The 27675-nt window shown below is 39.0% G+C and overlaps 2 protein-coding genes across 4 annotated transcripts in view; one reads left to right on the forward strand and one right to left on the reverse strand.

The window, feature by feature from the left end:
- Positions 1 to 27675, forward strand: part of LOC121959529 (ras-specific guanine nucleotide-releasing factor RalGPS1-like) — an 83408-nt gene that overhangs the window by 10462 nt on the left and 45271 nt on the right. For all 3 annotated transcript variants that reach the window (XM_042508882.1, XM_042508883.1, XM_042508884.1), the window contains exons 4-8: positions 889 to 939; positions 2853 to 2936; positions 4822 to 4911; positions 5502 to 5594; positions 9901 to 10027. In XM_042508882.1, coding sequence (XP_042364816.1) covers positions 889 to 939; positions 2853 to 2936; positions 4822 to 4911; positions 5502 to 5594; positions 9901 to 10027 — 445 coding nt within the window. The remainder of the gene's footprint in view (positions 1 to 888; positions 940 to 2852; positions 2937 to 4821; positions 4912 to 5501; positions 5595 to 9900; positions 10028 to 27675) is intronic.
- On the reverse strand, positions 11319 to 27227 carry LOC121959530 (angiopoietin-related protein 2-like). The gene is made up of 5 exons (XM_042508885.1): positions 26708 to 27227; positions 23146 to 24093; positions 21288 to 21481; positions 16625 to 16895; positions 11319 to 13052 (listed from the first exon to the last, which is right to left on the reverse strand). The coding sequence occupies exons 2-5, from the start codon at positions 24056 to 24058 to the stop codon at positions 12853 to 12855; spliced, it is 1578 nt and encodes a 525-aa protein (XP_042364819.1). The 5' UTR covers positions 24059 to 24093; positions 26708 to 27227; the 3' UTR covers positions 11319 to 12852.

Below are 27675 nucleotides of genomic sequence, written 5' to 3' on the forward strand. Positions count from 1 at the left end.
AGCCTCATCAGTGTTCTGTGACTGAGAAAAAGTTGAATTCAAAAGGTGTACAGTTGTATTTCTCTGTTAATAAGAAAGCTAGGTGTGATAATATTAATTTTATTAACATTTTTTGGGTCTCTATCATGTATTACTATTCAGTCATTAGTCAGACATTAGGTTTAGAGCCGCACACTTATGCAGTCATATACCATATACTTGTGACATCTCAAGAAATAGTACATACTGTCATATTACATACTGACCAACCCTTCTGCTGTGTGTGGGGGTGGATGGCTTTACGTTGTAGCAGCCTGGTGTTTAACAAGTGATTTAATGAAGATAAAAACAGTGAACAGTGTGGTTTACGTCACCATGCTGCTGCTGCTGCACTTTTTGAATACCTGAAGATGTCTGCAGAGATTAAATGAACTAAAGGTCAAACTTCTAATTCAGTATAAAACAGCTGTGGACAACAGATACTGTAAGAATTCATCAGATTCATTTGAAGAGAAATTCAATAAGATTTACCAGCATCCCCAAATTATCCATGTTAAACGTGACTTTTTATTCTGATTGAAATGTATCCACTGGCTGGAAGGTGTTCAACTGAAACAGTTTGTTTATATTTTAATTTTCGTTATTGTTGCATATTTGCTTCAAGTAGTTTGTCAGCTCTCAACAAAATCAGCATTCAGTCAAAGCGTTTATGTTCATTTACAGTATTTTTGATCTATAGCAGGTATTTTCACCTAAGCATTTACAGTTATGACCAGTGGCCCTATATATGTATTTTCCCATAATTATTATTTCAGCGTTGTTCAGCTGAAGCATGTACTTTATTTATATGTTGCTTTTCTTAATCTCCTGCATATTGAAGGGTAATGGATTTCTTTCTTGTTTTATCAGAGCCAAATCACTCTGATGGATGCACCGGTCTTCAAAGCGATACATCCAGAGGTAAGAGTGAGCCATGTTGTCATGTGGTTGGTCTCCTGAGCAGCATTTTGACTTTGAACTTCCAACACCACATTTTAATCTATAGGAGCAGGACTCCAGTCGTGGTGCACAGTTTGAGATGTTCTGGCAGTTAATAGAATTTTCATTTTTTAGTTTGTTGTGTCTGTGTTTAATATTCTTACCAAGCAACAAAAGTTCTCAAGAGGAACTTTGGAGGACAACAATGATGTGTTGATATTGAACTATCTCAAACTGTTGGGAGTCATCGGTATCAGATGAGATGTGTAAGAAAAAAGCTGGGATGGTGTATAACATCAATAAAAACAGAATTTGATGATTTATAAACCCTTTTAGACCTTTATTAGACCTTTATTCAGCTGAATACAGTACAAAGACAAGATATTTCATGTTCAAAGTAATACACTTTTTTTTTTGTAAATATATACTCATTCTAAAATCACTTCCTGCCACATGTTGCATAGTAGCTGGTGGACATACAGCTGCTTTGTGAAACAATAAGGAATTTTTTGGGTGCATGTAGCGCACATCCCCCCTGGACACGCAGAGGTGCAGCCTGACTGACATCACCGGTTTGCTGAAGAACAGCAGATTTTGAAGCAGCCTCGAGAGACACAGATAACACTATAACACTAATATAAAATAATATACATAATATAATACTATTAATAGGTGAAATTAATGTTGAAAAACGTCTTCAAGTTGTCACTTGTATGAAGATGAAACTTTGACACTCCATCTCAAAACAATCTGCCAGTCAACAAAATATTGCTTTTAATCTGTTTTCTACATTGAAACTTGAGTCCAGCAGGGGATTGGCCCAAAATGCAAATTGTTAATTCTTGTTTATAATAGAATTTGAATTTCTCGAATTCTTTCTTGTCAGGTCGGGATGTTCTTTGTTAATGTCTTTATTAGGGCTTGACAAACACTGGATAAAGTACTAGAGGAAATACAAAGAAAAAATCATTGTATCATTGTAATATCAATTATCAGAGAGTAAATAGGAAGGGATTTCCAGTGGTGGATGGATGGCTGTTAATTCCTGCTGTTTGAAATCATCCATCCCTAGTTTATGTGTCAGAGAGAAGACAAAATTCAGGCCAAGGGTCTCTGCTTCGAAAATTTCTGAAATTTGTTATAAAAAGTAACAAACATTCATTGGCCCCAGAAGAAGAGTCCTTCTGATGTTAGTGATCCCCCGACCTTACATCTAGCACCACCATGTGGTTCTCATTTGTCTTTTTTGGTGAAATGTCCTAACAGCTATAAGATGGATCGTTATGAAATGTTATACAGACACGCATGTCCCTGTCAGGAGGATTTGTAAAAACTTTGACAGTCCTCTCACTCTTCATCAAGCGTCTTCATCACTTTAAAACCTTAATTTGTCCAATACTTTGGTTTTTGATCACACAGACAATGAACATAATAAACGTGATACCTGTTTCACATCAGCATGTTAGCTGTCATTGTGAGCTGTGATTAAGCACAGCCTCAAAGAGCCCCCAGCATGGAATCACACACTGTCTTGATTTCTTGTCTTTTCTTTCCTGTCATGCACTTATAGTTTGACTATGATGATTTAAAAATACATCATGTATGTTTTTCTAATTTTATAGCCCTTTGCTAACTTGTGTTACTTAAAGTAGCCACTCAGGGAATGACATTTTCTATCAGAGCTTCTGTGTAAAATGTTTCACATCTAGCTTTAAAAAATAGTATAATAACGGTAATTCCATGCCAACAGTGTGATGTTGTCATTATTCATCTTTTTGGTAAAACTCAACTGACTTATGTTTTTTCTGTGGTCTCAGCCACCACACTGATGATGGTATGAAATATTGTTACATATTTCCTCAGTCTGTTGCTTAATGTGATTTTTTGATTGGCAGGAGCTGGCCAGCTGTGGTTGGAATGGGAAAGAGAAACACAGTTTGGCCCCGAACGTGGTCGCGTTCACACGCAGGTTCAACCAGGTACGTCTTACAAAGATTTTCAAGCTAATATTTAATTGTTTAATAACTTCCAAGTATTTTACGTGAAATCCTTCTAAATTATGCAACAGTCTCTTTCCCTTAAATAACAAATATATGATGATAAACTTTTTTTTCAAAGTTCTGTTTAAAAAAAAAAAAAGGAATATAAAAACCCAAACAACAAAAATAGTCCGCAAGCAACAATTGCAGGTTCAGGTCTTTTTTCGGCCAAGAGAAGGAAACAGCTCAGTTGCCCAAAATCAGAGCTGCAAGTGGCACTGAATGGGTACAGTTTCAAACCCTTTAAAGAGGGAAAGAGGGAGACAAATCACACGCTTGTTTTTGTCATTACAATGCAGTCAACATTTCAGAAATTGCACACTTAAAGTCCTGCATTTGTTTTCCCTTTGTCAGATGTGAACAAAACTTTGTGTGTATATTCAGAACTTCCTTCTGGATATATCCACTGAGTTTATTCAGAAATGCTGAAAGACTACTTTAGTTATGGCCAAGCAGCCACTTCAGAGACTAAGAAGTAAAGCTAATGCACAAGTGCCAAGAACTGCAGTTCCCTTAATGGCCATTTGGGGCTGGATTCCAAAAGTGAGTCATTCCTCATAGACTTTAACTTAAAGCACCCATAAACATGTTTACAGCCTTGTACAAGAAACGGCTTTAGGCTTAGATGTCCCCACTCATCACAGCTGTACAGAGGTGAAATTTTTATGTAACTCACCTGTTAAAATGTTAAAATACTAAAGTTATGCTTAATTAAGGTCCTGTCTGCTTCGTGTGACAGGTGGATGCTATCCATTGACAAGGAGCTACCATAGAGACAATGCTGGTTATGTAACGTAACTATAGTGTAAAACCAGATTCACAGAGTGAAGGCATAGCTGTAGCTGCAACTTGTTCAGTGTGTTTTCAGTTTATGAAACTTACATTTTGGTTGCCTAAGCAACTCTTGCTTATAAGTATTAACATTAGCTTTATCACAGTTAACCATAGCTATAAATGCACTGTGTTAACCAGTGTAGCAGCTAGCATTAGTGCTAGCTCAACCGTGGCATCCAAATATAGTCACTTTTGGGTCCAAAAATGCAACCAAAATTCCAGACACAAGGCTTTAAAACAGTCTACCAACTGATGGGTGACTTCAGGGCGGCTATAGCGTGTGCGTGTAGCCTATTTCCTGCTTAGCTCTACCCTTGATGAGGTTTTTTTTTTTATGGCGGCCGTGTTTTTATATAAATGTGTATTTCTCTCCCACAAGGTGTACAAACATGGTCAAATCAACTAGTGTTGATAAGGCCAAAACTAAATTGAAAATATTTTTTGTTGCAGTGTACAGTGTTTTGAGCTCCATCTCCTAGTACTAGATCAGTGTGCTAGATACCCCAAAAAATGCGTACTGAACTGAACTGAACTGAACTGAACCAGACTGCTTAGTGAAAACAGGGCTTAAAGGTTTTGTACAACAAGTTTCAGATATGCAGTAGTACTTCCAACATGTAAACATGTATGAGAACATGTAAAATCTGTTGAGTTTGCTTTTTAATAATGTATTGTAATGATGAAACATATGCAGATAGTAATTTGTTGTATTGTAGTGTCTATTAAGGCTTTAAGGCATTCATTTTACACACCATACACTGTTCACAAGTCTGCTCAGCCTGGAAACACATCATGTCCAGAGTATGTCGTCAAGGTTAGTTGATGGACGCCAGGGTTACCCATACGAAGGACTTAAATTCAGGAGATTCAGCTGCTGCTGCTTCGCTTGAACAAGTGCACAAGGTTATTGAAGTGCAATATTAAACTGATGAAGTTGTAGTTACACCCAGACTTGATTGTGTGTGTGTTGTTTGTTTGTATGTTGTTTCAGGTGAGCTTTTGGCTGGTGAGAGAAATCCTGACCGCCCAGACGCTGAAAATCCGAGCAGAAATACTGAGCCATTTTGTCAAAATAGCAAAGGTGAGTTGAAATGACTGAACAAATGCTTAGGTCTTATCAACTCTATGAAAATATTTAGTAAAGACAGAGTGAGAGATAGAAAGGAAACATAGAACCATGACGTTATGCAAACTACTGTAGCATGCTTCATATACCTTACCATGACTATAAACAACTCCCCTGGCTAAAGTGCTTTGCAAACTGAGTCCATTTCTTTCTTCCCAAATTGTCACGTGTCTAAAAATAAGCATTTTTACACACTGACTCCAAAACTTTTTCCGTCATTAAAGTTTTGGAAACAGGTTCAATTTTCTGAAATTTTTCATTTTTTGCATCTGTCAAAAGTCTTTAGAGTAGTTTGACTAAGAGGCAGTGAAGAAAATGTGGCGTTGAGACACATATGCAGCAAGACAGAAGAACAAGTCGCACAGTATCTTTTCATAACTCAGATAACCGACTTCTGACAGGTCAGATAGTATTATTCAGTTGGGTGATGCCATAAAGATGTGATATAATAGATATGTTTTTATATGTTTTCTGTTTTTTTTGTTACACGTATGATAATACTATACTTTGCAAGCTGTTTGTAAAATATCTGTGTTTGTTCTCAGAAACTGTTGGAGTTGAACAACCTTCATTCTCTGGTGTCAGTGGTGTCTGCTCTGCAAAGCGCTCCCATCTTCAGACTCAGCAAAACCTGGGCGGTAAGTGGAAAAAAAAAAGGGGCCAAAAAAAGTGGCTCTTTAGGCCGAATTTTAAACTTTTCAACTTTCCGCTGCAGCTCTTCATAGACATTACATGGCAGTTTAGAGAGTTTCATTGAGATGGTAGCAGACCACCCTGATACTTTATAACATCACTCCCTGAAAGTCTGGCCTGTAAACCTCACGGTGAAGGTTATCAGTGAAGATCTGTTCATCGACATGAAGAAGTCAATACGAGGTCTTATAAATAGGCACCGTCCAGACTTCCTCTGGACATTTAAAATAACTTTTTAACTTTTCAAACCGTCAGGGGCGTCGTAGTGGGGGGAAAAATGGGACTGACTACCCAGGGCTCCAGTGGGGAGGGGGGCCCTTAATGGGCCTGAAATAAAAATGAATTTTTCATTTCATTTTTTTTCTTATATAATTATAACTGCAAGTTAACTAAAATTGTCTGGATAAAGTCCACCCTGCGCCGGTCGACTGGATTGACCTGTTAGCAGTCAGTCAAGCGTGAGGTGAGTGATGTTGCAGGTTACAGCACCATGCCCCCCCCCAAAGTGAAGTCAGGGTATCAAAAAAGGAAAGAAAGAAAAGAGAAACAAAGGAAGCAAGCTGAGGGAAAACAACTTTAAACGACTTTCTTTCAAAAGAAAGGTGGGCACAATTTACGCAGTTTAAGAATGGTTTAAACTAATACCAGCAATTTAGATTCAAGGCAGTCAGCCAGCAGTCTAGCCTGGATTAAATTTGCGTTTTATAGAAAAGTGTATTTAAATCCTAAACTAGTCAGCATCATAGGTACAATCTCATATGACATTATATTTCTAAATATCACCTTGCAGTAAAGTCAATCAACTTTGGAGTGATATTTAGCTAATTTCTCAGTGAGCTAGCTTAACATATATGATATCAATGGATTCATTACAATCTCTAGAGTCATATGATATAACTTGACTTCGCGCTAGCTTTGAAAGCATGCTAATGCTCTACAAACATGGTGTATTTAATTTCAAGAAAGATTATTTCCATAGTGTTAAAGGAGTAAACTAAGAACTGAGGAGAATGATTCTAATTTTAGGGTCATAGCATCACGTGTGGCTGAATCTGATTGAGAGTATACTAGTTTTTGGAGTTTTTTCACTTTGAAGGGTTAGATAATACCAAATAAGCCCTTGTTGTTCAGCAAGTCACTTGACTTCAAATAATCTTGTTTAAAGAGGTGGGCAGTCTGAAGGGCAATATTATGCATGGTAGGCAGGTAAAAAAACATATGCTCATTATTGCTATGTAAAGGCAGTGAAATTTAGGAAATTGTTGGTTTTTTTTTGGTATTTTGAGTTCAGGTAAACATACAGGCCTCTAGTGGTTGTCAACTGTCTACTTCAAACTGACAGCAAGGATGTGATGTTAAAATGTGTCTCTGTGTTTGTAAAAATAAATATCAGATCTTTCTCAAGAAATGTTAGAATAACTCTTGTGATTATTTATTCATAATTTTCAGGGGTGTAAAACAAATTTATTGTTATTTATTGCTTTTAATGGGTCATTTGGTAATGCGGTGTGGTTATAACAATTGTGCACGGTTGGCTCAGGCCATGGTGATGGGGCCCAATGAGATATGTTTTCATGGAGCCCAGAATTCCTGGCGACGCCCCTGCGTAAAGTTGCCAAATGTGACACTCCCCAGCTCAGACAGCAGATGTGCCTCGACTGAAATAACAGACGAACAACAGGATGTGATAACATCTGGATGACCTCCGTACAAGAGACTTTCAAAAAGTTTTGTCACTTTTTGTGGAGACAAATACTTGAGTTTAGACAATGGACTGAGACATTTTATATCAGTGCATAGAAACCGACATGATGAAACGATAACTCCCAGAAAAAAACTCTCTTTCTCCCTCTCTCACTCTCCCTTTCTTGCTCTCTCTCCCATTCTCTCTCTCATTCATTCTCTAAGTGTAGACTGAATGAAGGTAAATCTAATTGTCTGTTTATACACTAAACAAGCTAGTGATGGTCAAGGTGTGCCTCTGAGTAAGTGGGTCTAATTCTCACTTTTTCCCATTTTCTATGACAACATTGAGTTAGTTTGGATTGACTGCAGTGTTTACAGCAGAGTCACAGTGACCTCCAGTGCCTGCTGGAAATAACCTCCTGAGTTTCAACACTTGCCACTTCATATCATAACTTGATCATTACAGAGCATCTCATCCCTCCAACAAAAGATATTACCATACACCAATTAGTGTGGAGGAATTAGAATGATTCAGTGATATCAGTCGCAAATGCTAGCAATGCGCAATAGAGGAACCACCTGACTCCCTCCATGCCAAAGGAAAAAACAGGACACAGGACGACCTAAACTGCAGCAGTATATAGATCATGAATCTGTCGACCAAAACTGGAGGTTTCCAGTCTGAGCCTGTAAGCGAATAACATTCCACGGCATACACTGATGTGGAGTCCGTATCAGAACTAGACCCCGTCCCATCACTGCAAAGTTCAAACATTTCCAACAAAAAGAATTTATTATGGAATGAATGATCAATTTCCAAAAGAAATAAATGAGCGATGGACAGTACTGTATCCCATCCTCAAACAGTGCAGCCAGAGGAGTAAATGAGCTGACCTGGCTCAGGATGAGCTGTACACTGAGGATTAGCTGCTATGGCATTCAACATGGCTCATATGATAAGATATGGACAGAATTGTACAAAGGTACACTCACACAAAGGAAAAAATATGTATAACTGAAAAAAAAAATCTCACTGCTGGTAAAATACTGTTCACTCTTCAGCAACTAGCCTCACCTCTTCAGTCTCTCCTTCACTCTCTCCTCCTCTCACTCACACACTCCTTAAATAAAACGAAGTAATTAAAATCACAGAATGTTAAATATAGAACCCAAATAAGATTGCCTACAAGAATTGCTGCCTCAGAGCTTGGATCTTGGTAATTAATCATCTGGGAACAGGATCTACAATGCCACAAGCTATCAAAGCGAAATGCAGTTGTGGATGTCTCAGAGAGTGGTTCGACCATCTTACTGAGCTTTATCCTCCAATGTGTCACCAGTGTTTGATGTGTTTCTGGTAACATGAAGAATAACGTACTGTATGTATAGTCATAGAGTATACGTATTATAACTGATGGGCGGTGGTAACCCAGACTCCAGTATGTTTTCAAACAACATCCTTTTATTGTTTAACTCTTAGAAAGCTCGAGCGACATCTCTTTCCTTTTGCTGCTTTCAGATGGCTTTCACAAATATTTAACCCTTTGAACCTTGAGTACATTGGTGTGATTTCTATCAAAAACATGGGGAACATGATTTGGTGAGAAATGATCCACAAATTGCAAGGAATTAGTAGATTTAGAAAATGATGTTAAAGCTATGGAAAATGCCTAAGGAAAAAGGAAGAAGCCATGGAAAAACAATATTTATAACTTATAACTACATATTTAAAATTCTGTGACAAAGTTATGATTTTAAGCCCTTTTTGCAGGTCATTCCTGTGTTTTTTGTTTGCTTGTTGTTTTTCTTAACTTCTTTTCTTACTCATTTTAATTTCTTGATCATTTTTGGGTCATTTCCTCTTTCATCACCCATTGCTTCTTCCCATGTTGTGTTTTTTTTTTCTTTTAATCAAGCCAGTTTTTTCAGGTTTCAAAGGGTTAGTTTTGATCATTCCTGGACCTCTGCTACAGCTACCTGTCTTTACACTTGTCATTATGAAGTTGCATTAGTGTTATTTTTTATTTACCATGGCATGTTTTTCACTAAGCCTGAAAGCAGGTGTCTCATCTCAAAACAAAAAAAGTTTGATATGTTTTGTTTGTGTGTGGACACAGTTTTTATTCTCTCAGCAGCACCTTTCATTTATTTTGTTTTGTAAAGTTTATGAAAACAATCTTTATGAAACACTTTGTTCCTGAGGAAAGTATTCAATCACAAATTGGCAAGTAAGAAAACCAGATTTGGCCAAAGTACTCTGAATCAGATACAGACCTCCTCTAACTCACTGTACATGAGCAGTGCCTCATTAGCTGCCTGCTACAGTCTACAGCAAACACAGAGAGGGAAAAACCACTGAGATATGTTTCTTCAGACATAAACATTGAGTGCTTTTCTTGAGAAATAATGCTATGCCTCCAACGCTTTTGTAACACAGACATCCTGAATTTGGTTCCTGTAAGATATCATGATATAATATTTGTGTGTTTCCCATAGTTCAAATTCAGGTGATATGCTGAGGAGGAGGACTTATCAAATATGTGTCATTTGTCTTCTCTGTTGTAGCTGATCAGTCGGAAAGACAAGGCCGCATTTGAGAAGCTAAACTATCTGACATCAAAGGAAGAGAACTACACCCGCATGAGAGAATACATCCGCTCCCTGAAGATGGTGCCCTGTATTCCTTACCTCGGTGAGTCCTCCATCTGTGCCTCAGTTTTATCTCATCACACCCTGTGGTCAGTCCTCAAAGTCAGTGCTTTCCAAGCCCCTCAAACTTCTGACACAACTACACTGAAGTCCAGTCAGCAGTTTGAAAGGGAAACTACACCTATTTTCAAAATTCATACATGTTATTCCCATGGTCTTAGACAATTCAAAACTATTAGTAAAAATGAACAACTCTCCCAAATCTAAACACTAGATTGCTAAAACTCAAACTTGTGATGGCACTGAGTGTAAAGTGAGGAGCTGCTCCATAGGCAGTGAATGGTGAAAGATGTTGTAGATGACACTGAGAGCAGCCAGGGGAATGTTCTGAGTATATGGGGGCAGATTCTGTTTCAAAGGTGAGAACACCTCAGCAGAATAAAGCTCAGTTGGGTAGAGTCCCAGAACAATATTGTGAGATCATTCAACCCTGCCCCTCCCTTTAAAAAACAAACAAACAAAAAAAAACAGCTTAAAAGGCTAAGAAGCATAATCAACTTAGTTAATCAATCATTTGCAGACTGGATCATTGTACACCCATGTCATCCTATTTTTGTGGCAAGGATACTTCATACAGTACAGTAAAAACAGTAACAACCTAAAGCAGTTTTTACTGTCCAGATACATACAATCTCTTTAATATGTGACACTGTGTCACTGTTGACTCTTCATAAAAGACTAAAATTCATATACTAATGTATATTTAACTAATACGTGACTCATGACAATGACTTCATGCAGGATGTATCATGAATTGATGTTGTTCATTATTAACAAATGATGAAGTTACTATGACTTAATGTGATTAGTTAGCACCGAATAGATAAACTAACAAATCTTAACTCACAAGCTCCTCATATAAGAACTGAGATACCACCAAATAAAGTGGACCCGTTCATCTGATCAGTCTTGTACATTCCAAAACACAGCTTGTTGTCATTAATATTACTGGCTGAATTGATCTGAGAAATAATTTATCATCATCATCATCATCATCATCATCATCATCATCATCATCATCATCATGAGTGTATGCATTTATTAGTGGTTGCATTTGTAAAGTCACTGATTAATGCTTTGCTGTCTTACCATTCCTGGTTTTCTCAGCTCTCATTTTGGCTACTTGGAACCGTGATTTTTGTCTCTAGGTGTGAAAGGCAAGAGGGCTTTGATTCTGTGTTGCAGTGATGGCATGGTTGAAGGTAGTGTCTCAGGTATTAAATAATTGAAAGAAAGAATGGAAGTGATTGAAATGAGTTCACTGAAAACAGGAGCAGAGTCAAACATACTTTATTGCAAGAGTGATAACATACAGACTTTAAAAAATAATCTTAATGAAACAGCATATATATACATAGAATACATGGTAGCATCTACACGCTAATACAGTAACTGATCTTTGCAATAGACCAGGAAGTGGTGGAGGGACGAACGGAGTCGTTCACACTGAACTGTTAGGTTTCTGTTAAAGTATACTGAAACTGCTTTGACTGGGAAAACCTGCCTTGAATTCCTTCTGCGAATTGTTTTGTGAATCTTGTTTGCATTTAAAGGCTACAATCTATTTCACACTATCCATATTAAATAGATATGGTGGATCGTGTTACCTTGGTGCAGGTAACTTTATAGAATAGTTCAAAAAGTACAGAGCTGAACTGTGTTTACTGTCAGTGGTTTTCCAAAGTGTTCCTGAGCCCATGTAGTAAAATCCTTTATACAATCATGTTGGTTTTAAGCGTACACCAGTTTGAGGGATCAAAGGTCACAGGCAATCAGTGTCGGTCGTCAACCTTGCTCCTTACATGCAAACAGTTCTCCAGATTTTCTGAATCTTTTGATTGTATTATGGGTTGCAGATGGTGTAATCTTTAAATTCTTTGCGCTTATTCATTTAGAGAGGTTGTTCTCAAACTGTTGGACTGTTTTCCAAAGCAGGCTTTCACAAAGTGACCATCCTTGCTATGAACAACTGACCCTTTTGAAGAGGACCCTTTATACCCAATCATAACAGTTATTAGCAGTAAACATGTTTACATGTGGAATGCTGTGGGTGTTCTTGAGTATTCCATAACTTTCACAGTCTCTTGTTGTTCCTGTCCCAACTTTTTTGGAATGTGGTAAAGGCATCAATATCAGAATATTTGCAAAAAATCAATAAAATGCATCACTACAATTACATTGTCATTGTACTGTAATCAGCTCAAATGCAGGTTTTAAAAACAATTGCCAACCATTGCTTTCTGTTTATATTGTACCGTTTTACACAGTTTTTAAACTTTTTCGGCATATTTGGGTTGTACAAATATACAGAATATGTGTTATACAAACACCAGTAACAGTCTGTAATACCAGTTTATCGCCAGCTGTCAGTTTTGATTGTCACTAATTTCCATCAATATATGATTAATGCAATGTGGATTTCATTTTGCATGTGACAGATCAAGACATCCTATTTTCAATTTTATATTGTATTTATTGATGTGCATTTCAGCAAATCACATAAAGCCCAAAACGAGCAGAACATATCAAATATTACAGCCACTTAATGTATGTTTGTGTGTGCCTTTGTTGATTTGTGTGAAATGTTACATCATGAGCCAAAAAAAGAGTAGCAAAATCTATACCTATTGGATGAATAAACAACAAAATGCTGCATGGGTCCTATCGCATCATGGCATGAGCATATATATACACAAAGAAACCAATATAAAAAAATGAAGCAGGTTTCCTGCTTTTTCTGATAAAGAAATGGAAATCCCATGAAGAAAATGTTTGTCCAGTAATATCTGTTTAGTTCTGAATGAGGTGTTAGTGGAAGGTGTTTGCACTGGGTCGTATCATCATGGACACTTTCTTCAGAGAATAAGCTCCTCCTTTGAACTCGGCCCAGTAAACCCCGTCCTGATAACGGCTGCGGTAGTGCCCACCACGGTACCACACACCGTTCAGGTTGGAATGAGCACAAGAATTATACCACCATCCTCCCTTCTGGTAATGCGCACAGTTACCTGCAGACACAAGGACTCAAATCAGACCAGCTGATACTCTGGCGTTGATACTGTCTCATTCAAAAACAGATCAGAATGATTTGAAAATCCCATACTTTGCTATCCAGGATCAGAGAATTCATTTTATACAATCCACAAACATTCAAGATGACCAAATCCAGATAACCAGCGCTCTGAATTTGACTACATATCACTGTGTAGACTACCAGCTGTGTAAAGGATGAAAGTGTAGGGTATCTTTAAGTGGACTGTGCTAATGTAATTAATATCAAGTGATAAAGTTAAAAGAAAGTAATTTTTGTTTGAGAATGACAGCTGTGTAGGGGACTATTTCATGGCGATGATATCCTTTATCTTACTGAAAGGCACAATATGTAGCCTAATGTCTACTTAATCTATTTACACTTCAGTAGTTAAAAAAAATACAGTAGTTGCAAAATATAAGTAAATCTTTATATGCTTGACAAATTTTAAAGTTTTATTGCATTTTGTTTGTGAAATCCATCCTGAATCCAGCCCTTTGCTGGGATCAGGATAATGTGGATTACCTGGATCTGGTCTTACTTAAAAAGTTTTGAACAACACGTACCAAATGTTTCATCCAGATTAATTTCAAACTGATGTAAATGATCTAAATGATGTAATCTGGTCTCAGAATCACTTTTTTTTGCTTTGAACAACCCATTATTAAGATTTGATCCAATCTGATGGCAAAAGTCAGATCAGATTACCTCCGAATGACGTTGCACTGGGTCTCTGCATTTTTATGCCTCCGCACCTGTGATAGCCAAGGCATTATTTTTTGCAGGTTGTCTGTCAGTCCTATTCCTGTGAACTTAATATCTCAGGAACGCCCTGAGGGAACTCCTACAGATTTAGCACAAACGTCCACTTGGATTCAACAATTAACTAATTAGAATTTGGTGGTCATAGGTCAAGGTCACTGTGTACTTGCATCCATCTCTCTTTTGTGAATGCAGTATCTCAAGAAAACCTTGATGGAGTTTTCTCGAATTTTGCACAAATGTCCACTTGGACTCAAGAATGAACTGATAAGAATTTGATCATCAAAGGTCAAAAGTCAAGGTCAGTCTGACAAAACTTGGCCATAACTCAAGAATTAATTTGCTAATTATGACAAGGTTCACACAAATGTCTGATAGGATAGAAGTGCTAACATTTTATATCCAAAAGGTCAAAGGTCAACTTCACTGTAAGATCATAATGTTCCACAAAAACACTATTATTCAGCATCATATCTCAGGAACAGAAGAGGAGACATTTAGTCAGATATTGAATTGGTGACACTAATATGTAACTGTGCTGATTGTAGAGATCTTCTGTGCTGCTGGGGGAAGATGTGTGTAAAGCATCCATGTTTTCACTGACATGGATGTAAACTGTGACTGCAACTTGACTGGTGGGCGGAAGCATGGTGGCAAATCTAGTTGTGTGTTCATTAGGTCCAGGACAGTAAAGCTCTTAGCATGTTTTGTGCAGCAACCTTTCCACCGCTTAGCGTGTGTGAGTGTGCACTGTTGGCATCAGTTTATGTTGAACAAATCTACAGCACTGCATGGAAAGACTGCTTGAAATGAAGAAAGCAGGAAAAGAAACTTAAAAAGTTGTATATCATGAGCATTGATTCCTACTTTATAAATACCTTGGTTATTTGATTGCCAGTGTGTTTTGGAAGGAAGTGATTGGGCATGCAAACCGCAGTGTTTCAGATGTCAAGAGGCATCCCTCGGATCCTGCTGGCCGGCCTCAGTTACACAGATGCAGAGACTTGTGGCTGCACATATACATGTCTGTGAAGCCCAATGCAGGAAGCATGCACTTACGTCAGCTCATGAATGCAGTGCGTGTTTAGTATGACTCTACTGCAGATTCAAGTCCACCACTGTCATGTTTTGTTCCTCTTTAAAAGTTCACAAAAAAGCGAGCACATCCAGATGACTACGTGCTGGACAAAAGACAATACAAGAGAAGAATAAACAAGGTCTAGTCTAGAATATGCTCCCATGAATATTTTATAGAATTATCACCGAGGTGACATTTTGAGCTAAATGCTCTTCATCAGACCATCCGTTTTTCTTTCTCTAAACAGGCATCAGCACTGGGAGGAAACTCATAGTTTATTTTTTTGTGTATTGCTCACAAATGATAATACACAAGATTTACAATATTGGGGCACATGTTGAGCTACTGATATAAACCAGATAACTGCATAACAATAAATATTGGAGCAGAGGTTATACATATTTAGAGGTGGTAGTGTGCTAAACTGAGTCATGGAGATCACATTCAGATCACTGAAATTAGCCAGCCATTACCCAGGTAGTTTGCTTGCCAAATGAAAATCTCTGAATGCATCCAAATGCTACAGTACAGCCAACCTTTTCTTTTGTACCAGTCACTTTTCTGTCCCTTTGTGTTGATGCAAACAGGTTAAAGCTTTGGTTCTAAAGACGTCCACTGTTGCCGCCATGATAGCATTGATGTTGACCTACGTTAGCTACTGTGGACTCTGATGTAGTCTCGTTCAAATCCAACTGTGCACATTTCCAGTGTCGAATCTTGATGTTTCTATCATTTGTAACAAAGAGCATTTCTAGCATTTTTTTGTAAAAAGGAACCCAAGAGTTCTGCTCTTTCACATTAATGTTGTGGAAAACAGGATGCAAGTGTGCATGCACAACATGCTTTTTTGGCTTCTGTTCACAATGAATGGGGATTCAAAGCACAGCCTCTCTCCCAATTATTTTCATACCCAATAATGCGCAACTGCTGCATTTCTCATTGCAATGTCTAAACTGTTGAATTAATACACAAATGAAAGATAGAAATTGCAAGAATAAACAGTAATATTACAAATGCAAGTATATTATTTCTTCTTAAACCACGTTTAAGAAAAATGACGAATAAATCTACCTTCTATATTATATGAAAAAATCTGCTTCAGAAGCTTACTTACCTACTTACCTACCTACCTACCTTCTGCATAACAAATTTAAAATCTTTGAATGCTTGTATTAAGAGTTTAGCCCTCTGACAATAAGTGATACAATAGTGAGACTATGAGACAGATGAGGACAAAATGACCTTGACCTTTGACCCATGACCATCAAAATCTACTCAGTTTATCACTCAGTCCAAGCTGACATTTCACCAAATTTGATGACATTTCCTCAGGGTGTTCTTGAGATATCATATTCAAAATAATGGGATGAACAACCTGAAAACATAATGCCTCCGGCCATGTCAGGTGCAGGCACTAAGGAGGTAACAGAAAACATGAAAACTGGATTTACCTTATATGGTAAAGAGGAAACAGCAGTCTGATAGTGGACAGTGTTGTATCATCTCAGCATTTTAGGTACATGAGGGGGTTACTCAGCCCTCAATACAGCCAGTTACGTTTTACTTGCCCTTATTCAGTGAGAGGAGTGGTGTTTACGGTGTGATACTGTGTGAGATGCATTCATCAGTTACCAAAATGTCAGCAGTTTTTGCTGGTGTAATCCCACCAACAGTTGTGAGTGCCTTGTCTTGCACTGTAGTTCACTCACCTGCGTAGACATCATGGTCTCTGTCCAGTGTGGTAAACTGCTTGCCATTGTGCCAGGTAAGGGAGTCTCCAGCGTTGCCATGGTATCGGCCCAATCGCAGCCGGTAAGATTCTGCCTCAGACTCGACACGGAAGCTGCCATACTCTGCAAAGGTCTTGCGTCCGGTCCAGTCTTCCAGAGTTACTAGTAGCTTGTAGGTGCCCTGGTTGGTCAGCCAGTAGATGTTTTCAAGGCCTAACCAGTATTCACCATCAATGTTTCCAAACCCTTGCTGCACAAGGAGAAATACATTGAATCAGTCAGGGTTAATACTTTCCTACTGTTCCTAACACATGATTTAATAAGAAGTGCCACACCAATTCCCCTATTTGAAAAAGTGCACGTGTTTTCTCCCTATGGATACAGCCGTGGCCTTCCAGTGACAAGCCACTCATGTTTTCCAAACATCTGTGAAAGACTACTATGAGGCCAAAAGCAGTGGCATAATGGCAGAATGTGATTAAGATCCTCTTAACCAGAGCTCAGTGTGTCTGAGTAACTGGCTTCAATTACATCACACATGGGTTAAATCAGGAGGGAGTCCTCGCCCCTGCCAATTGTGAGCGTGTAATTGGCTCAAAGTGGCTTGTTGACTCATTGATGGTGGTTTAGGGAATGATTGGGTTAGGGGACAACTTGAAAGTGATCCTTAGTGCTTTGGTTTTGAGAGTAAAGTACTGACTAGCCGTATCGGGATGTCCTCACTTTAGGCCACAGGATGTTAACTTGACACGTGTTGCACGTGCTAGGCAAAATTGGTTTGTGAAATGAAAGAAATCACTGCTGTGCTACACAGCTTTTTGCTGTGTGTGTTTGTGTGTGTGTGTGTGTGTGTGTGTATGAGACTTCGCTGCTGGTTTGTTTAGGTGATTGTGTGATTGTTTATATGTGAGACCATGCAACAGTGATGGGCTGCCTGGATGCAGACGACAGGTTTGTTTATCAAAATGTAGCAGCACTGTAATGATACAGACATTTCATACAACAGTCCACTCTTACTTTGTACAACGCAGGCCTGCCAGTGCACATTCAAACCATGATGGACCCATTTATGAGTCACTTTTAAGAGAGTCCAGTCTACAGTCCAGTTACAGCCTGTTCTCATATCGAAGTTGTCAAATACCGCCACTTTTGCGTATATTTTGGTGTAAGATCCCAATGCCAAAAGCCAACTTTCACAGCTGTATAATACACTGCTGGATGTCAACTGAGAATGCAAAACGGACACAATTATTGTCAGTGTTGTGAAACACCGCTGAATGGCCCGATGGCACCTGCCTTCGGCAACATAATATGCGGATTGGCAGCGTCTTTTGAAAATGCAGCTGGATGGAACCAGTCACATCCGCATTATACGCTGCTGGACACCGTCAGGATGAAACATTGCTGGTAATGAAGTAATATAGGGGGCAGGAAGGTCGCTATAGGAGAGGTGATGGATGGATCCAACAAACCCCAAAGTTTTATGGTCTGTTATTTGCTTCCCATCTGAATGTGATGTTTGTTTTTTTTCTAAACCTACCCAAGTGCCTCTTTTGCCTAAACATACAATAAAGTGTATTGTATGGTATCATCTGGTATGGTATCGTATGGTATCGTAATCATCCCTGCTTTCTTGCCATATCCTAAGCATTTGCTAATGTTGACGTCCTGGTGTTGGTTACCATGTGCTTCTGTTGCCTAAACATAACCACCTGCTTGTGTAGCATAATCCCACCATGTATAAATGTCGACGTCTTGGCTTTGGTTGCGGCCACCCAGAACCCTAACAGCAGATGCAGACGGATACCTAGAGCATGACATTTAAACGAGGGAGTCCACGGACAAAGTGACAATATGTGAGGATTTGGGATAATAAAGTGTTGGTAGTTCATACACACCACTCATAATGTAGAGGGTTACACAGTAACACCACTCTTCAACATCCAGCACCTTAAGCTTAATTAATCTCTGTGATAGAGGTCTCAAATTTGGACACACAGGACACCTGTTTCTCTAATAGAAATAGCATTGTGTCCAACTTCTCCAACTATATTGCAGAATTCATTAATTGATGTCTACTCTTAATTGTGTTCTACACATATAGCTGTGTTTGCTGGTGTGAAAGAGAAAACACTATAATTTTACCATTAAGATAAGCTTTCTTCATATGTGAACTTTATATATTACCTTGTTTTCGGCAGCCCTACTCCCTGTGTCCATGCTATGTGCATGAATTATAATAACAAATAAAAAGCCTAAAGATAATTAAAACAATGTCTGCATTTTTTAGGACTACATTCATTCAAATGTCATGGAAAACGAATTTTCAGATTTTCCATAACACAGAATTCGAATGGTCTCAGACTACAATGTACTTACTTAATACTTTTTATGCTACGATTTTGTGTCCTGTGCAGACCAGCCCTGAACAATGTTTACATAACGTCAGATACCACTGCTAGAAACTGGGGAACACAGTGTGTTTTTGAAGTCCTTGGACGACTGCACTGGCTGCAACTCTGAAACCATGTTTGGTTAATCTGAACTGATTTCAGCTCTGCTCTGTGATGTCATTTTGTTGAGTTTTTTTGAGATTACTCACATCTTACACAATGAGATGGATTGGCCAAACTGTTTTTGTTTGAGATAGATTTCAGCTGTGGGAGATAAATGGGAGTTTAATGATCTCATCACAGATATAACCTTATTAGGACTTTTTTTAATCACCATGGCAGTTTTCAAATTGCTGTTTGTACAAATTGCACTTTGCATGAAGTGATGCGAGTATTTCATAATGTTACTGTTAAGCTAGCTCCAAACTCCGCCCTTGTACCCTTTAGTCAATTGAAAGCCCATAGCCACTGTCATGGCAGATCTGAATAGGCCATCTAACTTGGAATGCCAGGTGTTGTTTTCGACAAACAAGGATGAAAAAGCAACTAACACACAATTTTAACCAAAAATGACTCGAAACCTCAAGCCAATACCTCATAGCAGCTGTAGTAGCTCAATATGTTATTATAACAACAAGTTTCACATTGGCAGATATCCTTTTAAGAAATATTGCTGTAACACTTTATGACAACTGATGCACGTGAAACAGAGGCTAGGTGAAAGTCTAATGGACTTTGGCAACCATTCATGCCAAGTTAAAAGTTGTAACCACTAAACCTGTGAAAGGTTTAAAGTCTGTCTACACAGGAGGTCATCTAGCCAGTATGTGTCTCACAGATAAACTTCAATACAAATCACGACAACTGTGTGTGCTGCAACCCAAAGCAGATCTTTATGCGTCTGTTCTTTTGTCTTCAACTGTATGCACATACATATCACTGCACTGGTTGAGTTTTAGCCTTTGAAATTACTTGTAGCAGTTATCACACTGATATGCAGATGAGACACAAATACACATTTTGTTGAGTTTAGACTTATACCTTATTTTGGATTCTTATTTTAACAATGTCTAAATCATAAACATTATTTTCTTGGGAGCACAGGTTAAGTCCAACTTTCTATTAAAGCTAATTAGATGCTTGTATACAACCTATATTACTAACCTTTTGAATATTGATTTTTGACTTTTGATTGGATTAACATTTACCAAACAGCACTGACATGCTAAATTGCCGGAGGATTTGTTTTAGAGCAGTACCACTACCTTGATTTTCGGCTCTACTTGAAATGAACGTTCACCTTGGCCTCCTGCTCCCCAGTGGGGAAGATGATACTTTTCTGAGAGACTGGTGAGGAGAAGTAGCTTCCTCATTCATTTGACTCTCTAACTTCATCTTAGCAATAACTCCCTGTGCCTGTATCGCTTTTTTATGGTTGTAAAGTGTAGACATTGTCCTTCACATCCCAGTATATTTTTGACCTCTGGAGCACTTTGATCCAGACTGTAATGTAAATAGAATACGTTTAATAAGTTTTATAAATTGCATGATTTTTTTGCAGTATTCATGGATCACAGAGGAAGAATCTTACTGATTTTGGTGATACCTTGATGTTTCCTGTTGTTCCACCATGGAGTCAAAGTTCTCAATTATTCTGTGAAATATCTCAACATATTTGTGATAAATTGGCACATAATTTTGTACAGATGTTAATGGTTCTCATTTGTTGTATCCTGATGATTAATGGAACATTTAGTACAGATTCTCATGCTCCCCTCAGGATGTACTGTAAAAACTCTTTGGATGTTTTATCTAGCACCATGATCAGGTCTGTGTGTGTGTGTGTGTGTGTGTGTGTGTGTGTGTGTGTGTGTGTGTGTGTGTGTGTGTGTGTGTGTGTGTGTGTGTGTGTAATCAATTCATTGGTTTCTGACCAAATACTTCGGATGTTACGTTGACAATCTTACCAGTTTTCACTGTAATTTGTTTGTTGATGATTAAACTAACATGCTTAATCTTAAAATTAGCATTTAGCTCAAAGCACTTCTGTGCCTACATGCAGCGCCACAGAGCTGTTACCATGGCTGTGGACTCTTAGCCTTGTTTAAAAAGTATAAATGATTCTGAGCCTTTATTTACGAAAATATAACACCCTGTCTCCATTTAATACAATAGATGCTGTCATCTTTTTAGCTTGATTCCTCAGAACGGTCTACAAAGCATGCAGAACCTCAGATCCTTTTAATTACCTTGTACGTCTCCCAGTTTCTGAAGAAATTTACGGAGCCATCCTGACGTCTCTGAATGACAGTCCAGCCACCAGGGTCGTGTCTGTGGTCACACCAAACCTGCATGAGTCGGTTGCTGTTGTCTGGCTTCAGGAGATACATACCACTGGTGGTGTAACTGCTCTCCAGAGCCTCTAGACAGTCTTTGAAAGGACCTGCAGGAGAGATGGAATGCTGAGTGACAAAGCTGAATACTGCATATTTATCTACAGAGGTTTTCATTACTGGCATTAATTTTTACCAGCATGCTAATGTCATTATTGTTATAATTATAACAACCTGTGTAAGAAACAGACACTGCAACATCAAATGGAATGGTAGAACATATGGACATGGTGCAGCTGGAAAATTGAAGTCACTGTTGACCATGTATTGTGGTTGCCAGTTATGACAAATGCTTTCCACTGTCTGTGAGGCTGGCAGCAGTTAATTTTACCGCAAGCAAAACCACCACATTTCTTGGTTACCACAGAAGATCACATGGAAACACAGAGATAACACATTAATAGGCCTTGGCCTATTAATGTGTTTACCACAAGAAACCCACAAAAAAAGAAAAGTAATATTCTCACACCTATTTTTGTTATTACACAGAGATATACAAATGTACACCTTTTGAATTCAGCTTTCTTTCGGTCACTGAGGACTGACAAGGCTTAATTGCTTTGTGAACTTGTCATTAAACACATTTTATTCAAACTCACTAGAAACAAAACAAAAATCACCCAAACCATCTTGGTTACTCTTGCCAGTAATCTAGTTAGTAAGTCCACCGTTCCAACAGTCACCAGCTCAGTTTTTTAAAAAATAAATCCTTAATTCACTAAGTTGGATGTAAAAAAAAAAAATGCTGTTACTCCCCACAGTCTTACTCTGCCTGCTGGCCGCGGGCTGTTTACAGTCCTGTAACTTCTCCCTCCACCACTAGGTGTCACTGTGTCTTTCAGCTCAGCTGCCTGTTCCACCAGTAGAGACCAGAGTCTGAGCTCTGGTGGTGTGTGCTGTGCACAACATACAATGAGTTAAATAGAAAGAGGAGCACCTGTATTTATGCTAGTATTGAAAAACATACCTTCAGGATTTCTAAACAACCTGGTATACAGTATTATCGTGGTACCGCTCAAGCCTTATTCAGATCTCATCATACAGTTATGAACAGTTGTTACTGGTTTCATTTGTCTACTTTGGAGTCCTAGAAAGTTAGTAAATTTTGTAACATTACCGTTACGTTTGTTAAATGTTGCTGTTTTTCCCACATTATATGAGTAGAGGAAAACTCTGCTAGCCGCTAAGCTATTTTATGCGATACAGAATGTCAAAGGCCTGTGATAATAATGTTAGCATGTTGTTTTTGTGGGGAAAATGCATCCACAAAAAACAAAAATGCTTTGTCTGCAAGCCTTGTTAATTATAATGGACCAAATTTGTGCACTTGTGTTTGATATAATAACAGTATGTTTTAGGTGTGTTTTGAATTAACAAAACTTGACAGCACTTCATGGAAACCCCATTGCCGACTATGCTCACACAGCGTAGGCCATGTGTGTACAGTGACTACAGTGTAGACTTTGTGTTGAGCTGACACACAGTTATAAAGCCATCTTTATGGGGATACTACTGTATAGTCATTTATATACTAGTTGCAGTCTGTTGGTAAATTTTTCTTAAATCCTCTGTGATCTTCTGTATGCATGTTGTCAGAGAAATTAGGAAACATTTCCCCAGCTTTGGTAAAGATTGGACAATGTGTGTCCTGTGTCTGCTGCAGTAATAAACCCCAGAGGAAGACATGAAAGTGTCTGTGTGGTCATCTACTCACCAGACGGCTCGCCTGTGAAGCTGTGTGTAGCACTTGGCATTGTGGGCAGCGGGGGAGGGAATGCTTTGGAATTCTGGTCACTCTGTATGTCATTAGTCATGGTTCTGGTGATGTGGCGTGTGTAGGTGGGTGGGTGGAAGGGCCTGTAGCCTCCAGGAGAAAGTGCAGGCATCTGTAGATGAGGCTGAGGGATCATAGGAGGGCGGGGGATCATGGGAGGCTGTGGGCGGGCTGGCTGGCTCCTGTCCTGCACCACACCGTACGAGTGTCCTCCCCGCTTACAGTGCTCCTCCAGCTGCACCAGGAGAACACTCTGGTTACTTGCAAATGCTGACAGATGCTGGTACTTATGTTCCAAGTCGCGGTAGCGTGACGTCAGCCTCCCTATCTCATGTGTTTGGTTGAGCACGTTGATCTCCAGCTGTGACACCTCTAGAGCATTGTCTCGTTTGCGGATAATCTCATGCAGCAGCTGCATGTAGAGCTGTGTCACTCTGGAGTTCATGTTGCGACTCTCTTTGCGCAGAAGCTTGACTTCATTGACCACCCCTCCATCTACAGCTACCAACTGCTGTAGTGACTCAATCTGCCGCTGCTGCTTCTTCAACTCACTGTGGAGCAGCTCCAGCTCCTGCTTATTGACCCGGTTCCCCAGCAGGGCCTCAGGCTCCTGGGAGTTCACACAGATAGACCCAGTGTTTTTCTGCTGAGGAACAACAAAGGTGTAAGAACATTTCTCTGTTTGGGAAGCACTGTGGTCAACCATGGAACGTTTCTGACGTTTTGGTAGATAGAAAAATTCTCTCTCCAGGATGTCATCGCTGTTGCCCATTTCCTGAGTGTCTCCCTGGAGAGAGGATGTGGTTCCAGAGAGCAACAGGAGCACCAGCAGAAGCACCACAGGGAGAATCATAGCCCAGTCCTGCTGCACCCAACCCAAGGTGATTTCTGGATCAGAGGGGGAATAGATTATAAGTAAATGTCAGTTCTTCCCATCATTAAATAAAAATTATACTGCCATATTCTAATTATTTTTCACGTACTCAGTTGTCATCCTAAATATTGCATTTTTTTGCAAATATTGCATTTTGCATCACTAATGGTTGCAATCTTCAGGTGCTTAAAGAAGTATTTCACTGATGTAGGTCGGTATTTAAGACATGAATTGTGTAACGTTAATTCATTCCAACCAGGTTCTAAGATATCTAGCAACCTGCTCCTCACGATGACGAAGCTAATGGCATCAGGCGATGACGTATGACTTTTATTGTAGTGCTGCTGCTGGCTGATCTGCTCGTAGGAGTTGTAAAATGAATGTTATTGATAGCTTTAGCAAAGCAGCTAGTGCGTTACTCCAGCAGTGGAGCCCCCAAGTCCCCATGGCTCCACAGTGCTACAAGGAGTAGCAAAACTTAATGCAGGCTACACTTGCTAACACTAATTAGGCTGTAGATAATAGCTGTGTCACAGTTGTTGACATTGATTCTAAGCACTTCTATTATAACGTTATGATCCAGTTTATTTATTTAATTCCATAGATGATGTCAGTAAAGCAGAGGCCTCTGCCTCATTCTCAGTAGATGGACGTCAGACACCCAAGTCCAACTCATTTACCATTGTGAAAGGAGTGGAGATGATACAGAAAAAAAAACAGCAGAGTATCACAAGGCTGCTGCCATGTTTATCATGACAGACAGCCCTTCACTTCAGTGGTGTGAAGTTGGTTTAGGTATGATAGATAACTGCTGCTAATTCTGCTAAGAATAAAGTTTAAGCTGCCCTTATAACAATAAATATTATATTATATTATAATAAATGATTAACAAGGACTTTAGTTATGTTTTTTTGACTCAAAGGAAACTGTGAAGATTGACATGAGAAGTTATGTTGTAGAAAAACCTTGTAGTTCTCTCTGTGGAAGTTTGGTCAGTCAAAGAAAAAACTACATGATAAGTCACTGAGATGCCCAGTTTTATGGCAAAAAAAATAAACTTGATTTTTTTTCACAGCTTTACATGTCATATCTTTATATTCTGCACCAAATTATAGAGAGTAGTATTGATAACGGTATCGATAAGCAGTATTGCTATTGGTATCGATAAAATCCTAACAATACCTGTCCCTAGTCTGCAGTAGAAAGACACAAATACTTTTGGTGCTACATGACAAGAGAAAAAAAATAGCGGCGGCACTGGCTTTGGCTCAAAAGGTAGAAAACCTACAACTACCAGAATGCATCTGGTGGGTGATGTAATGCAACCTCATCTGTTCGACAAGATGGCGGCCAAATCTGGCTGGATCTCATATTACAGTCACATGGTAAAATAAAATGTATGACATTTGTGGCAAGAAATATACAACTCAAAAACAGAATCTTGTGTTATATTTAATCAGCACTGCTCAGTTTTACCGTTTCTCAGTTATTGCAGCCTCCATTTTCACTGTGCAGGACGCAGTATGGAGCCCACTATCTGTTCACAAACTCTTGCCATTATGGCGAAAAGGGGCATTAAAATCCATTTCTGAAAATATTTTTAGCAAGAAATAGACAGTACGGTAACTTCAATCTTGATTTATATTCAGTCAGCACTAACCAGTTTTACATTTTGATCAGATTTTGGTCTGAGTTTTAGAGACAGAAAGAGGAGTGTGTGTGTCTCTGGATCTGTCTCTATACTCTGAGTCTATAGTGGAGGCATGGGTGGCAGACAATACAAAAATGCGGAAGTATAGCCTGTAGTTTGAGAGGCAACGTCCATGTCATGCAATCTGTTCAATTTACATTGTTCTGATATAATGCTGGTTGAAATAAAAATAGGACATGTATCCCTTTAAGAATCAGTGAAGGAGTCGGAGGGTGTGGTCGCAATGGCTTTGCATTGTTAAAGACTTGTATGTCTAAAAAAACACAACATGCTGTATCATGTCTTCAGATTATCCAAAAAGAAGGTTTTCAAGATGAATGATGTGCATGCTGGGGAGTATATTAGTAAGCCACCGAAAAACTTAAATTGACGAGTAATGTGAATGATCAGTTGGACGTTTCATTGCAGCTCCCTGCTTCACACCTGTGTAGGAGGTTTCCTACACAGGATGTGATGTGTGTGTTTCACTGGATGTGCTCTCACTGAACAAACTGTGTATTTCTGTGGACTGTCTACTCTTGACCATATACTAGAGAACCAGTCAGTCAAGTGATGACAGGACAGTGACTCTAAGATTAACTCATTAAACCTGACTCACACACTAATTGACAGTCACACTAAAATAATACTGTGCAGCAAATCTGTGTTCAAACTCATAGAAAAGCAACTTTTCAACATATTATATAATATTATTTTAGGCTGAAAAATGGTGCACAAGAAAATTCCCAACTATAAGTACAAAGAGTTTAAATATTTAATACAGAATATAGCATTCTGTCAGAGTGAATAACATGTGTTCAACATCTTTAAAGATACTTCAGGGTGAATAAAGGGAAAGCAAAGTGTGTGTTATGGGTGAATGTTGCACAGAGCACACTCCAGTATTCCTGCATCTGTCAGATAACAGCTCCACTCACCTCCACTTGTCTCTGTGTCCCTACACTCTCCGTCTTTCTGGTAACTTTAACTCCAGGTCCTCACTAGTCAGTCATTCCACATTTCATCAGTGTTTGTCCATTATTTTGTCAGAGGAACTTCTTCATATTATTTCCTTTTCCTGCGGTCAGAATCCATTGTCTGTAAAGACCATAAAGATGATGTCTCTGCAGAGCAAGATTTGTCTTATCAGTCCAGTCCACGTGTCCAACAAACAGCCAAAGCTTTCCTTCTCTGTCTTCATCTGCAGCAGATTTTCCACCTTTATCAAGTGATGATGAGTCAGAAACAGAGAGCTTGAGCTTGTTCCTCACTTACAGTCTGTTTGTCTTCTCTCAGAGATTCGACCTACCTCTGTCCTCCTGCCCTGACAAGTGAGACACTTATTTTTGCTTGAGGTAATTAAGCAGTGAGCCTTGGCGACGCCCCTTTCCCCTCCTCTTGTCAGCATGGAGATCATGGAGGAATTAGCAAAAGAAACAGTCCCCCCACATAAACCCTTGTTCCCTGCAGCCCCCCCCTGCATCTCTCAGCCACACACTCCTCCTTTTTCCACTGCTATCCTGCAGCCAGCGTCTGTGACGGAGACTGGGAGAGCAGACCAGTGCACGTGTTGCAGTAAGGTCAGCCGTGTGGAGTGTGTGGACCCTGACCTGCACTTACTAAGAGAAGCTACGGGAAACACTGATGTTTACCTTACATTTTCACTCTTTGTTTTTCCTCTGGTTCAGCTTTTAAGCTACCATATATTTACTGTTGGAATTTGAGGTTGTTTTTCATGTGGGGAATACAGACTAATAGGAGAGTCTCTTGGGGTTCTCAAACTCCTCAAAAATGAGAAAAACACAGCTTCCAAGAGTTGTGCACAAAAAAAACATCTGTGTCCTTAGCTTAAGCTAGACCATATCAGAACCCAGCCGCCACTATAGGGCACTCTGTTCACTGTGTT

The sequence above is a fragment of the Plectropomus leopardus genome, chromosome 20 (genome assembly GCF_008729295.1).
Source record: "Plectropomus leopardus isolate mb chromosome 20, YSFRI_Pleo_2.0, whole genome shotgun sequence".
Classification (NCBI taxonomy): Eukaryota; Metazoa; Chordata; class Actinopteri; order Perciformes; family Serranidae; genus Plectropomus; species Plectropomus leopardus.